The sequence below is a fragment of the Microcaecilia unicolor genome, chromosome 1 (assembly GCF_901765095.1).
Source record: "Microcaecilia unicolor chromosome 1, aMicUni1.1, whole genome shotgun sequence".
In the NCBI taxonomy this organism is placed as follows: Eukaryota; Metazoa; Chordata; class Amphibia; order Gymnophiona; family Siphonopidae; genus Microcaecilia; species Microcaecilia unicolor.
The window spans coordinates 71,077,733-71,090,320 of record NC_044031.1 but is presented as its reverse complement, the minus strand read 5'-3'; the positions used below and the strand labels follow the sequence as shown (position 1 = coordinate 71,090,320).

At 42.8% G+C, this 12,588-nt stretch overlaps 1 protein-coding gene across 4 annotated transcripts in view; it reads left to right on the top strand.

Annotated features, from left to right (window-relative positions):
* Positions 1 to 12,588, top strand: part of KMT2C (lysine methyltransferase 2C) — a 917,733-nt gene that overhangs the window by 677,917 nt on the left and 227,228 nt on the right. For all 4 annotated transcript variants that reach the window (XM_030198371.1, XM_030198346.1, XM_030198363.1 and 1 more), the window contains one exon: positions 7,937 to 10,036. In XM_030198371.1, coding sequence (XP_030054231.1) covers positions 7,937 to 10,036 — 2,100 coding nt within the window. The remainder of the gene's footprint in view (positions 1 to 7,936; positions 10,037 to 12,588) is intronic.

Here is a 12,588-nt window from a genome sequence, read left to right as displayed (position 1 = left end):
CCAATTGACCCTGTTTGTTGTTTGAGTGAGCCTGGGGGCTAGGGATACCCATATGTGAGAACAAGCAACCTGCTTGTCCTCGGAGAAAGGGAAGTTACTTAACTGTAGCAGGTATTCTCCGAGGACAGCAGGCTGATTGTTCTCACCAACCCGCCCGCCTCCCCTTTGGAGGTGTTCCTTTCTTTGGTTTTGCTTCATAAGTTGACTGAAGCGGGACTCTCGCGCGTTGGGCGGGAAAATGGCCACTCATGTGCGGTGCGCGCACCCGTGTGCTCGAAAGCTTTAGCAACTTTTGTTGCTAGGAAGATTTTCCAGACCTGGGGCTGCCGTGGATGTCACCCCTATGTGAGAACAATCAGCCTGCTGTCCTCGGAGAATACCTGCTACAGGTAAGTAACTTCGCTTTTCTGGAGATGGGAAGGCTGTAGAACTAGAGGACATGAATTGAGGTTGAAAGGGGGCAGATTCAGGTGTAATATCAGGAAGGATTTTTTCATGGAGAGGGTGGTACATACGTGGAATGCCCTCCCACAGGAGGTGGTGGAGATGGAAACGGTAATGGAATTCAAACATGCATGGTTAGGGTGGACTTTGGTCCTGGGGAACTGAGGAACTGAGTTCGATTCCCACTTCAGGCACAGGCAGCTCCTTGTGACTCTGGGCAAGTCATTTAACCCTCCATTGCCCCATGTAAGCTGCATTGAGCCTGCCATGAGTGGGAAAGCGCAGGGTACAAATGTAACAAAAGAATATAAACACAAAGGAATTCTGTTTTGAAGGAATGGAACCACAGAATCTTAGCAGGGATTGGGTGGCGATGCCGGTAATTGGGAAGAAAAAACATTGCTGGACAGACTTCTACAGTCTATGCCTTATCATGACTGAATAGATATGGATGGGCTTGAGTGTAAATTTTAAAGGGCTTCGATGTTAGCTTCATAACTTTTAGTACAAGAAGAGTGCTAGGCAGACGTCTACGGTTTGTGCCCTGAGAATAGCAAGGGCAAATCAAACTTTGGTATACAAATAAAATATCGCATACCATGTAAAATGAGTTTATCTTGTTGGGCAGACTGGATGGACCATACAGGTCTTTATAAGTACATAAGTATTGCCATACTGGAAGAGACCAAAGGTCCATCGAGCCCAGCATCCTGTTTCCAACCGTGGCCAATCCAGGTCACAGATGCCGTCATTTATTATGTTACTATGTTATGACTCTGAGGAGTGTAAATAAATACCTAAATACTTCATGTTAGCCTTAATAGACGTGATCGGCAGCTTCTTATGCTACTCTTCCACCCCTCCCCCCTGTAATGGCTTAACATCCGACTTGGCACAATTGACCTTCAGCCCCAAGAAAGTACCAACCTGGTGGACTAAATCTAGGAATCTAGGTAAATTCTTGGGAGCCCTATTCACATAAAGGAGCATATCGTCTGTGAACATACGTAGCTGGGTCTCCATACCTTCTATATCTAGACCTTGGATGTCTGGATTTTGCCTGATTCTGGCTGCTAGAGGTTCTAGAGCTAAAAGGAAACGCAACAGGGAGAGCAGACATCCCTGCCTTGTTCCCCTCCGTAAATGAAATGGGCAAGATAATTTTCTATTAACTATCAACTTTGCCAGAGGTGCGGTGTATAGTGCCTGTACCCATTGTACAAAGTTACCATTAAGGCCATACTTTTCCAGTGCCCAAAACAATGTGGCCACTTGGTTCTTTTGTCGTGACTTTGCATAGGTTCATAGACAGATATCGCCCTGGTACAAATCCCACCTGATCTTCATGTATAACTAGTGGAAGGTATTTGTTCATTCTGCCTACAAGCACCGCCGCCAAAATCTTGACATCTTGATTAAGTAACAATATGGGGTAGTAAGAATCTGGTTGTTCCAAATCCTTCCCTGGTTTCAGGAGAAGGATCACGTGTGCCAGATTCGATCTAGGAAGATGATGAGGTTGAACTCAAGGAAGGAATTACCAACTTACTCAAAGTTTTGTGATATTGCGGGCCCAAGCCATCTGGGCCTGATGCCTTAGTCAATGTAAGACTCTTGATGGCAGACTGAAGCTCTTCTGCCTCTATAGGGTGGTTAAGGTCTCTGACTTGTTCTTCAGTAAACTGGAGCAGCTGCAAGTTGGAGGAAAAAGTAGTATATGTGGTTTTGTCTATAGATCCCTCACTTTAAAGTTTCTCATAAAACTTCACAAACTGCTGGGAGAGTTGGTCAATATCAAACAGGCGAGTCCCCGTGTCATCCCTCAAACTAGTAATCAACTGTTTTTTTCCTAGAAGGTCTCACCAAATTAGCAAGTAATTTACCTGACTTCCCTCCCCAATTATACAGAGTATATCTTTAAAAGTATAATTGTCTTTCACTTTATTGTGACAAGATCTCGTCTATTTCCTTTCCAACCCTTGTAAGTTGCTGTTTAGTATTCTGATCTAATTTGGCAACATGGGTTCGCCAGAGTTCATGTAATTCCCTTGTAAGTGTAACCAATTTCCCTTCTCTAAGCTGCATAGTGCAGGCTTGATAAGCCATGATGTGGCCCCTTAGGACAGTCTTAGAGGCTTCCCAGTAGACCACTGGACCAACGTCATCTGGGCTGTTAGTACTTTCATACCTCTGCCATTGTTTCCTAAGATAAATGTGGAACTCCATATCCTTTTAAAGACAGGAAGATAGCTTCCAAACCATTTCGGTATCCTTATTCATAAAGTTTAGGGTGGCAGTCTGTGCATGATCTGACACAGTGGGTACATCAATACGTACTTTTTCAACATGGGGAAGCATACCCTGTGAAAATAGTAAATAATCTAACCTGGCATAAACATTGTGCGCATGGGAGTAGTAGATGAAGTCAATTTCATCTGTACATAAGTAATGCCACACTGGGAAAAGACCAAAGGTCCATCGAGCCCAACATCCTGTCCACGACAGCAGCCAATACAAGCAAAGGGCACCTGGCGAGCTTCCCAAACGTACAAACATTCTATACATGTTATTCCTGGAATTGTGGGTTTTTCCCAAGTCCATTTAGTAGTGGTTTATGGACTTGTCCTTTAGGAAACCGTCTAACCCCTTTTTAAACTCTGCTAAATTAACCGCCTTCACCACGTTCTCCGGCAACGAATTCCAGAGTTTAATTATGCGTTGGATGAAGAAAAAGTTTCTCCAATTTGTTTTAAATTTACTACACTGTAGTTTCATCGCATGCCCCCTAGTCCTAGTATTTTTGGAAAGCGTGAACAGACGCTTCACATCCACCTGTTCCACTCCACTCAATATTTAAATATCTCTATCATATCTCCCCTCAGCCGTCTCTTCTCCAAGCTGAAAAGCCCTACCCTCCTTAGTCTTTCTTCAAAGGGAAGTCGTCCCATTTCCGCTATCATTTTAGTCGCTCTTCGCTGCACCTTTTCCAATTCCACTATATCTTTCTTGAGATGCGGTGACCAGAATTGAACACAGTACTCAAGGTGCGGTCGCACCATGGAGCAATATAACGGCATTATAACATCCTCATACCTGTTTTCCATACCTTTCCTAATAATACCCAACATTCTATTCGCTTTCCTAGCCGCAGCAGCACACTGAGCAGAAGGTTTCAGTGTATTATCGACGACGACACCCAGATCCCTTTCTTTGTCCGTTACTCTTAAAGTGGAACCTTGCATGACGTAGCTATAATTTGGGTTCTTTTTTCCCACATGCATCACCTTGCACTTGCTCACATTAAACGTCATCTGCCATTTAGCCTCCCAGTCTCGTAAGGTCCTTCTGTAATTTTTCACAATCCTGTTGCGAGTTAACGACTTGGAATAACTTTCTGTCATCAGCAAATTTAATTACCTCACTAGTTACTCCCATCTCTAAATCATTTATAAATATGTTAAAAAGCAGCGGTCCTAGCACAGACCCCTGAGGAACCCCACTAACTACCCTTCTCCATTGTGAATACTGCCCATTTAACCCCACTGTCTGTTTCCTATCCTTCAACCAGTTTTTAATCCACAATAGGACATTTCCTCCTATCCCATGACCCTCCAATTTCCTCTGTAGCCTTTCATGAGATACCTTGTCAAACGCCTTTTGAAAATCCAGATACACAATATCAACCAGCTCCCCTTTGTCCACATGTTTGTTTACTCCTTCAAAGAATTGAAGTAAATTGGTCAGGCAAGATTTCCCCACACAAAAGCCGTGCTGACTTTGTCTCAGTAATCCATGTCCTCGGACGTGCTCTGTAATTTTGTTTTTGGTAATAGTCTGTACCATTTTCCCCGGCACCGACGTCAGACTCACCGGTCTATAATTTCCTGGATTTCCCCTGGAACCTTTTTTTTAAAAATCGGCGTTACATTAGCCACCCTCCAATCTTCCGGTACCACGCTCGATTTTAAGGATAAATTACATATCACTAACTGTAGCTCTGCAAGCTCATTTTTCAGTTCTATCAGTACTCTAGGATGAATACCATCCGGTCCAGGAGATTTGCTACTCTTCAGTTTGCTGAACTGCCCCATTACGTCCTCCAGGTTTACCGTGAAGTCAGTAAGTTTCTCCGACTTGTATGTGTGGATGATGTGTGCCACATGTCCACTGCAGCCAATTGCTGCATGATAAAATTCACACCTTTAAAGGTATGGTCCCTACCCCCTTCTTTTTGATGTTTACGGTCCAGCAAAAAGTTCGCAGTGATGTTAAAATCCCCTCCAATCATTAATTGATACTCGGGGTAATTTGCCAGCTGAGATACCAGGGTTGAAAAAAAATCTGTGATTGTAAGCATTTAGCGCATGCATTGAGCATAGTAATAGCTTCTGTCCCCATAGTTCCCCCAGCACTATCATATGTCTGCCATCTTTATCCCTCATTGTTTTATGTGCTTGGAAATGTAATTGTTTGTGGGATCAGGATGGCAGCTCTCTTTTGCAGCCATTAAAGGCTGAAAAATACACTTCGGCCACCCAGGATCATTTACGTTTTTCATGTTCTTGAGCTGTCAGATGTGTTTCCTTTAAAAATGCTATGTCTGTCCCCATTTTGCGAAGCATGTTTAGAACTTTAGGTTTTCTTTTATCGGGGAATTAAAGCCATCTACATTCAAAATAACTAAGGTAACCTTAACCATGGTCCCCTAACCAAAGTAAGAATACAATTATCCAGTAAAGTATGGAAATGAATATTCCCGGAGAGGCCCCCATCTGGGCTCCCCCAGGAAAAAATTTAACCAACACATCCCCTGTAACAATTGTTGCTTCCCCCTCAAAAGCCTCTGACCAAAAATCCCTGTGACACAGCCACTCATACTCCCACCAAACCATGTACTCCATACTAACCACATACTGTATGCATACTACTGAACTTTAGTTGCAGCCTTGGTTATAATTCCCTTCCCCTTCCTCCTTCTCATTCCAATAACACAGAAACTTTGCCCTCTCCCTTCCCCATTGCCCTTGGTTAATTAACAGTCTTCCAAAAATTACTGAGAGCTCTCTTTCCTCCTTAAGAACCATATGGGTACAAAAAGAAAAAACTTAAAACATCAAGTATATTCCTGTCCACCTTTGAGCAAAGTCAGTCTGCAAGTTAAATATTCCCAATTCCTTAATGACACAGTAAAAACAATTGGGATAGTTAGGTCACATAGCAGAAGAAAAACATAATAGTTAAATGCACACAGCCTTCTATCATAAAAATTAAGCAGTATTCTTGGTCGCTGTCATTTCTAGAAATGAAAGTGTGAAAGCACTCAAACAAGTATCTTGAAGCTAATACAGGAGAGTTCAGTCTAACATTAATACCATTGCCAGTCAAACTGTGGCCCAGCTTGCTCTGATCTCTCTGACCGAGTATAGGATCACCTGTTAAGCGTCCAGTTTTTCACTTCAATATAATTTACTTTCTCTTGCAATCCAAACTTTGTTTAAAATTATTCAATTAGTGAAAATAATTCTTACTTATATTGGAAGTGTTCAAAAGCTTCTAGTAGAGCAATCTTTGAATACTTCCAAGATAAGTAAAAATTGTTTCTGCTAACTCACTGACTGAATAATTTTGAAGAAAGTTTCAATTGCAAGAGAAAATGAATTATAATAAAGTGAAAATTTGAAGGTTTTTATGTCGATGACAGAGTGACAGCCCAGGCACTGACCATGTGGACTGCAGAGTCTGAGTCTTTTCTTCTGCAAAATATAACATCAAAAATTCTATATTATTTATTAGGATTTATTTACCGCATTTTTGAAGGAATTCACTGAAGGCGATGTACAGCAAGAATAGTTATTCTACACAAAGAGAACATACCACTAAGAGCAATTGAGAGGATTATTTGACACTAATTTTCTGAAGTATTTGTATGTATATAAAGTTGGTTGAAACAGCTCCAGTCCTCAGTGTATGATATTCTCGGTGAATATACGTCAAATAAATATGCAAAATAAATGGAAGAATACAAATCACCTGGACCATATGGTATCCATCCCAGAGCACTGATAGAATTGATAAATGAACGTGCAGAGCTATTGTTATTAATATGTAATTTATCTTTAAAATCGAACATGGTACCAGAAGATTGGAGTGTGTCCACTGTAATGCCAATTTTTAAAAAGTGTTCCAGAGGTGATCTTGGAAATTATAGACCAGTGAGCCTGACATTGGTGCTGGGCAAAATGCTAGAGAGTATTATAAAGAACAAAATTACTCTGATGCATGTGGGAAAGAGGAACCCAAATTATAGCTACATGATGCAAGGTTGCGCATTAAGAGTCACCGCCCAGGAAAAGGATCCTAGGTGTCATTGTTGATGCTACGTTGAAACCCTCTGCTCAGTGTGCAGCAGCGGCTCAGAAAGTAAATAGAATGTTAGAAATTATTAGGAAAGAAATGGAAAACAAAAATGAGAATGTTATAATGCCTTTGTATTGCTCCATGGTGTGATTGCACCTTGAATACTGTGTGCAATTCTGGTCACCGTAGCTCAAAAAAGATATAGCGGAATTAGAAAAGGTATAGAGAAAATAATAAAGGGGATGGAGTGAGTTCCCCTTGAGGAAAAGCTAAAGTTGCTAGGGCTCTTCAGCTAAGGGGAGATATGATAGAGGTCTATAAAATACTGAGAGGAGTAGAACGGGTAGACTTGAATATCTTGATTACTCTTTCCAGAAATACTAGGACTAGGGGGCAAGCAACAAAGCTAAGTACTATAATAGTAAATTTAAAACAACCCAGAGAAAATATTTCTTCACTCAACATGTAATTAAACTCTGGAATTCATTGCCAGAGAATGTGGCAAATGTAGTTAGCTTAGCAGGGTTTTAAAAAGGTTTGGATAATTTCCTGAAAGAAAAGTCCATAGGCCATCATTAAGATAGACTTGGGAAAATACACTACTTATTTTTAGAATAAGCAGCTTAAAATCTATTTTACTTTTTTAGGATCTTGCCAGGTACTTCTGACTTGGATTGGCCACTATTGAAAACAGGTTACTGGGTTTGGTGGACCTTTGGTCTGTCCCAGTATGGCCTCGCTTGTGTACTTATAGAAACCCAACATGTACTTATTTATCTCATATACATTCATGGGGATACTATGAAAACCTGACTGGCTGTGATGTCCCTAGGACAGGTTTGTGAAGCCCTTCTTTAATCTTCAAAAAGGTTATATTCAGCAGTGGTGCTACTGAATATCCACATATAACTTGAAACATCTGAGTTGGGATGTTTCATATTATATCTGCTTAGTTACTCAGGTAAAATACTTTGAAAAATTATCTCCATGTGACACCATACATTTTAGACATGGTCAGTCAAAGTGACCAAAGGTAATTAGGTTTTCAGCTTGAATCTCTCCTAAACCCTGAAATTGAAAGTCTACCTTTAGAACAGGTCCATATATTTAATGTTGTCTTTCTCTCTTTAAACAGCAAATGAGACAGAAAAGCAAGCAACAAGCAAAAATTGAAGCTACGCAAAAACTTGAGCAGGTAAAGAATGAACAACAGCAGCAGCAACAGCAGCAGTTTAGTTCCCAGCAACTTGCAAACCACTCTGGTAGTGACACACCAAACAGTGGAATACAGAGTCCTTTAACACCTCAACAAGGAAATGGAAGTATGTCTCCTGCACAGCAGGTATTTAACAAAGACTTATTTTCAAAGCAACAAGTAACTGTTCCTCCTCCTCCTTCAACATCCTCAGATGATGTGTTTGTAAAACCACAAGCTCCAGCACCCACACCAGCCAGAACACCCGTGCATGATCAACTTTCCATAACCCAGACCTCTCAGCCACATTCTCCTCAGATGTTTTCTCCAGGTTCTAATAACTCCAGACCATCATCTCCACTGGATCCATATGCTAAAATGGTGGGAACACCCAGACCGTCTTCTGTGGGTCAAAACTTTATCAGAAGAAATTCTGCTTCATCAGTGGATACATGTACTTCAGCAGCTGTATCCAGACCCCTTCCAGCTAGTGAAACAAGTGGAAGGAGGCCATCACCTGTCAGAGATTCATGTTGTTCATCGCCAGTTAATGACCCTTATGGAAAATCACCAGATACCCCTAGGCCCATAGTGACAATAGATCAATTCCCTAAACCTCTTGGAATTTCCAAGTCACCAATAAACATTGAACAGTCAGGAAAAGGTCCCATAGTGACTGGCGGTAATGACCCATTCATGAAACCATCACCTAGGACTGAGATGTTTTCAAGACAATCAGTAGTACAAATAAGGATGGGACCTACTGATCCATATGTAAGGCCTTCTTTGACTCCTACATCAAATGTTGATAGTGTCCCTGGACCATTTAAAACTCCAATGCGTCCTCCTCAATCCCCACAAGATCCTTATTCTTCCATGCCATCAACACCCAGACGCTTATCTGTGGAGTCCTATGAAAGAACCATTTTAACATCAAGACCATTGGATAACTTTTCACATAATCAGTCCAGTGAATCTTACAACCAGCCACCTTTAACTCCCCGTCCTGCAGTGAATGATTCTTTTGCACATCCTCAAAGGATAATAAGGCAGCAAAGTGACCCTTTCTCTCAGTCTGGTCCTGTGTCAAGATCAACGTCTCAGGATCCGTACACTCAACCTCCTGGAACACCTCATCCAGTTTCTGATCATTATGCTCAGCCTGCCTCTACTCCAAGGCCTACAGTAATTGATTCATACATCCAGCCACCACCCCTAGCAAGACCACCACCAAAGCCAGCTGACCCTTATAGTCAACCACTGTCTACTCCTAGACCTGCTATGGGAGACCTGTTTGTGCAGTCTGCTTTAAATCAGAGACATTCTGATCCATATACACAACCACCAGGGACACCAAGGCCTATTGATACATATTCTCAACCACCAGGAACTCCAAAGCCTGTCATTTCTGATCCCTATTCTCAGCCCACAGGGACAACAAGAATCATTGGTGATCCTTATTCTCAGGCCATAGGAACACCAAGATCTGTTATTAGTGATCCCTATTCTCAGCCCCCAGCAACACCACGGCCTGTTATTACTGATCCTTACTTTCAACCCCCAGGAACTCCAAGACCAGCAATTCCAGAGAGTTTCAGCAGACCAGTGACAAGACCAAGTCTATTGCCAAATCAAGATCCTTTCCAACAGCCACCACAAAACAGGGAATTGTCTCAGAGTGCTTTTGTAAGACCATCAGACCCATGTTCTCAAACTTTAAGGCCAACAGGACCTGCTACATCAGAGACATTTAGCCTTGGCTCAGCAGTGCCTAAAAATGATCCCTATGATCAGACACCTATTACTCCACAACCACAGTCCAGAGATAATTTTGTGTCTAACCAGCTAACCCATGAAGCTATTGATCAGCAGAAATCTGAGTCTGATGGGAACTACAATTCATCTGCTAACTCTCCATTAAGTACACAAGGGCAGCCATTCACCACTGTGTCACAAGTTCCTGGTTCTTCTCCAGATACAGTGGTGACCGATGTACAAAGCACTATAAATATGCCAGAAGCTGAGGAAAAATTAAGACAGGTAAGCTCATAGTTAACATTACTTTTTTAACTGTCTAAAGTACACCAAATAACTTTGTAAGATATGGCAACCTCTTGGGAGTGGCATTTTTTATGAGGGAGGGAGGCCTAATGCTGGGTGGGAGGGAGGCCTGGTGCTTGGTGGGAGGGAGGGATGCCTGCCGCTGGGAGGGAGGCCTGCCTGGTGCTGGGAGGGCAGGAGGGAGGGCAGGGGGGAGAGGAGGGTGGCTGCACATGAGTGGCTAGAGGGGAGGGCAGGGGGAGAGGAGGGTTGCTGGACATGGATGGAGGGCAAGAAATGAAGAAGAAAGGAGGAATGTAAAGAAATAAATGGAAAGGAAGCCCTGGAAATGGAGTTAAGAGAACAGATAGAGAGCAGCAGAATCAGAGACTAGGACCAATATGGATAGAAAAACAAAATCACCAGACAACAAAGGTAGAAAAAATCATTTTATTTTCATTTTAGTGTTTGGGATATGTCCAATTTGAGAATTTACATCTGCTGTCTTATTTTGCACTGGGTATACTGGAGCTGTAACAGCTTACAGAAATGATTTGTAGTAAAATAAAAAATCATGTTATTTTTTTCTCCTATACTAGTATAATATTTTCAATGATGTCTGTTTATATGCGCCATGGCTGGTGTAAGGGGTGTGGCTATCATAAGGGTGGAGTCATATGTGGTGACCCCGCCCATAAAGAGTACCGGCACTTTGCGAGAAATAATTAGATTTTGGGTTGCCGTTTGGGCACTCGGTCTCTGAAAGGTTCGCCATCACTGGGCTATACTGTATTTTTCTGCCAAATGAAGATAAGCAGTAATGACCCAGAAGGGGAACAGAATATTTGAGAGATTGCAATAGTGTAAAAACTTTATTGAAGTATTCACCTTTGTCAGAAAGATGAATCAAGGTGTCAGGCTGGTCGTGAGCCCTTGAGCCTAGGCCGAGGCCTAGTATAGCTTTTAGGCCAAGGCCTAGGATGGACTGAACAGGTACTATACGCCACCCCAACTACCAAGCCCTGCACACACACGCGACCAACTTGCACTACCAGAAAGGGGAAGATAGGGCATTCAGGCGGGCCTATCGGGAACCCACTTGCTCAGAATACAGTCATATGGGCCTCACGGCCTAACCGGAACCGACTCAAACCCAGGGAAGGGAGAAAGAGAAAAAACGAGGGGTCCCCACGGGGACTAGAGCACCAACACACTAAGTGCTCGCTAAGGACACAAGGGAAAAATGAACTGAGGTAACTATAGGAAACACGTCAGGCTGTACCCCACAGCTCACAAAGGAAATGAGGGACTGAGAAATATGGATACAGAGAGCAGAGACCCCCAGCAGACAATTAAGGGAAAAGCCAGCAAAAAATAGAGAGCCAGTCTTGAGACACACCCTGCTCAGAAAGAGCAGTACACAGTAATAGCGAGGGTAGTGACAGCAAAAAAAGAATTAAAACAGTCACAAGGGAAAGACTGCTCCAAACACTCAGCTGCCAGAGGCAGGAACACTGCAGACAAGGGTTAACGTAAACACAGGGAAGAACAAACAAACAACCCCCACGGAAAGAAACAAAGATCCCGAGTCTGCTACAAAGACAAGAAGCAGGACAAAATACAAACACTGCACAAAGGGTAACAGAGGAAATCACGGGTGAGGGAAGAGTGGTAATCAGACACAGGCTGGAAGCAGCAAGCACACTGAGACAGAGCAACAGAGGGCTACAGCAAGGAAGGAGAAAACAAACTCCACAACACACAGCAAAAGTTCAAACAGTGCAAGGTAAGGCTTCAGCAAAAAAACAAAGGGCAATGCCAAAGCAAGGGTTGTAGAGAAGGGTAAGCTTAAGTAGATCAGACTAACATCAGCTCAGCCCACATGGGCCAATCAGGAACGATTCCAGGCATTCCCCTGTCTGACTAGCAGAGTTAAACAGAATCATAACACAAGGCCAGTCATGCAGATCTGACACAGCTGCATTTCAGCAAGAGCTGCCTGCGTCAGGGGTCTAGAACTGTGTGTGTGCCAAAATCTATACAGTGCATCGTTATATAACCTAGACCAATCCAGCTCTGTTCATAAAGTACATTTGTGAAACTTCAATAAAGTCCTTCATACCAGTGAGAACTTTTGAATATTATGTCCCCCTCATGGATCATCATCACTCATCTTGGTTGGTTGCCATATTTATGGAGACTAGTCCTCTAATTTGTCTTGGTTCTGGTGTTTTTCTGCCATCATTTTCAGTGTTTTTGTTGTTAAATTTATTTTGGTATGACAAAGTTTTTAACAGTTTATGAAGGCAAACAGAGCATTTGAATTCACTCATATGCGACGTCAGACTCCGTCCAACTGGAACTAAGGATGCATGCAGCTTTCACAGCACGACAAGGATGAAGAAGTTAAAGAAGACCGCGGCTGGGCTGGCGGGGGGTTGGGGTTTCCCGCCAGCTGAAGCAATATTTCAAAAAGCCGGCAGGAGGAAGCGGACCTCGGGGGTAGGTGACGGCAGTAGGCGGGGGAGGGAGGGTTAACGGCGGTAGGGGGG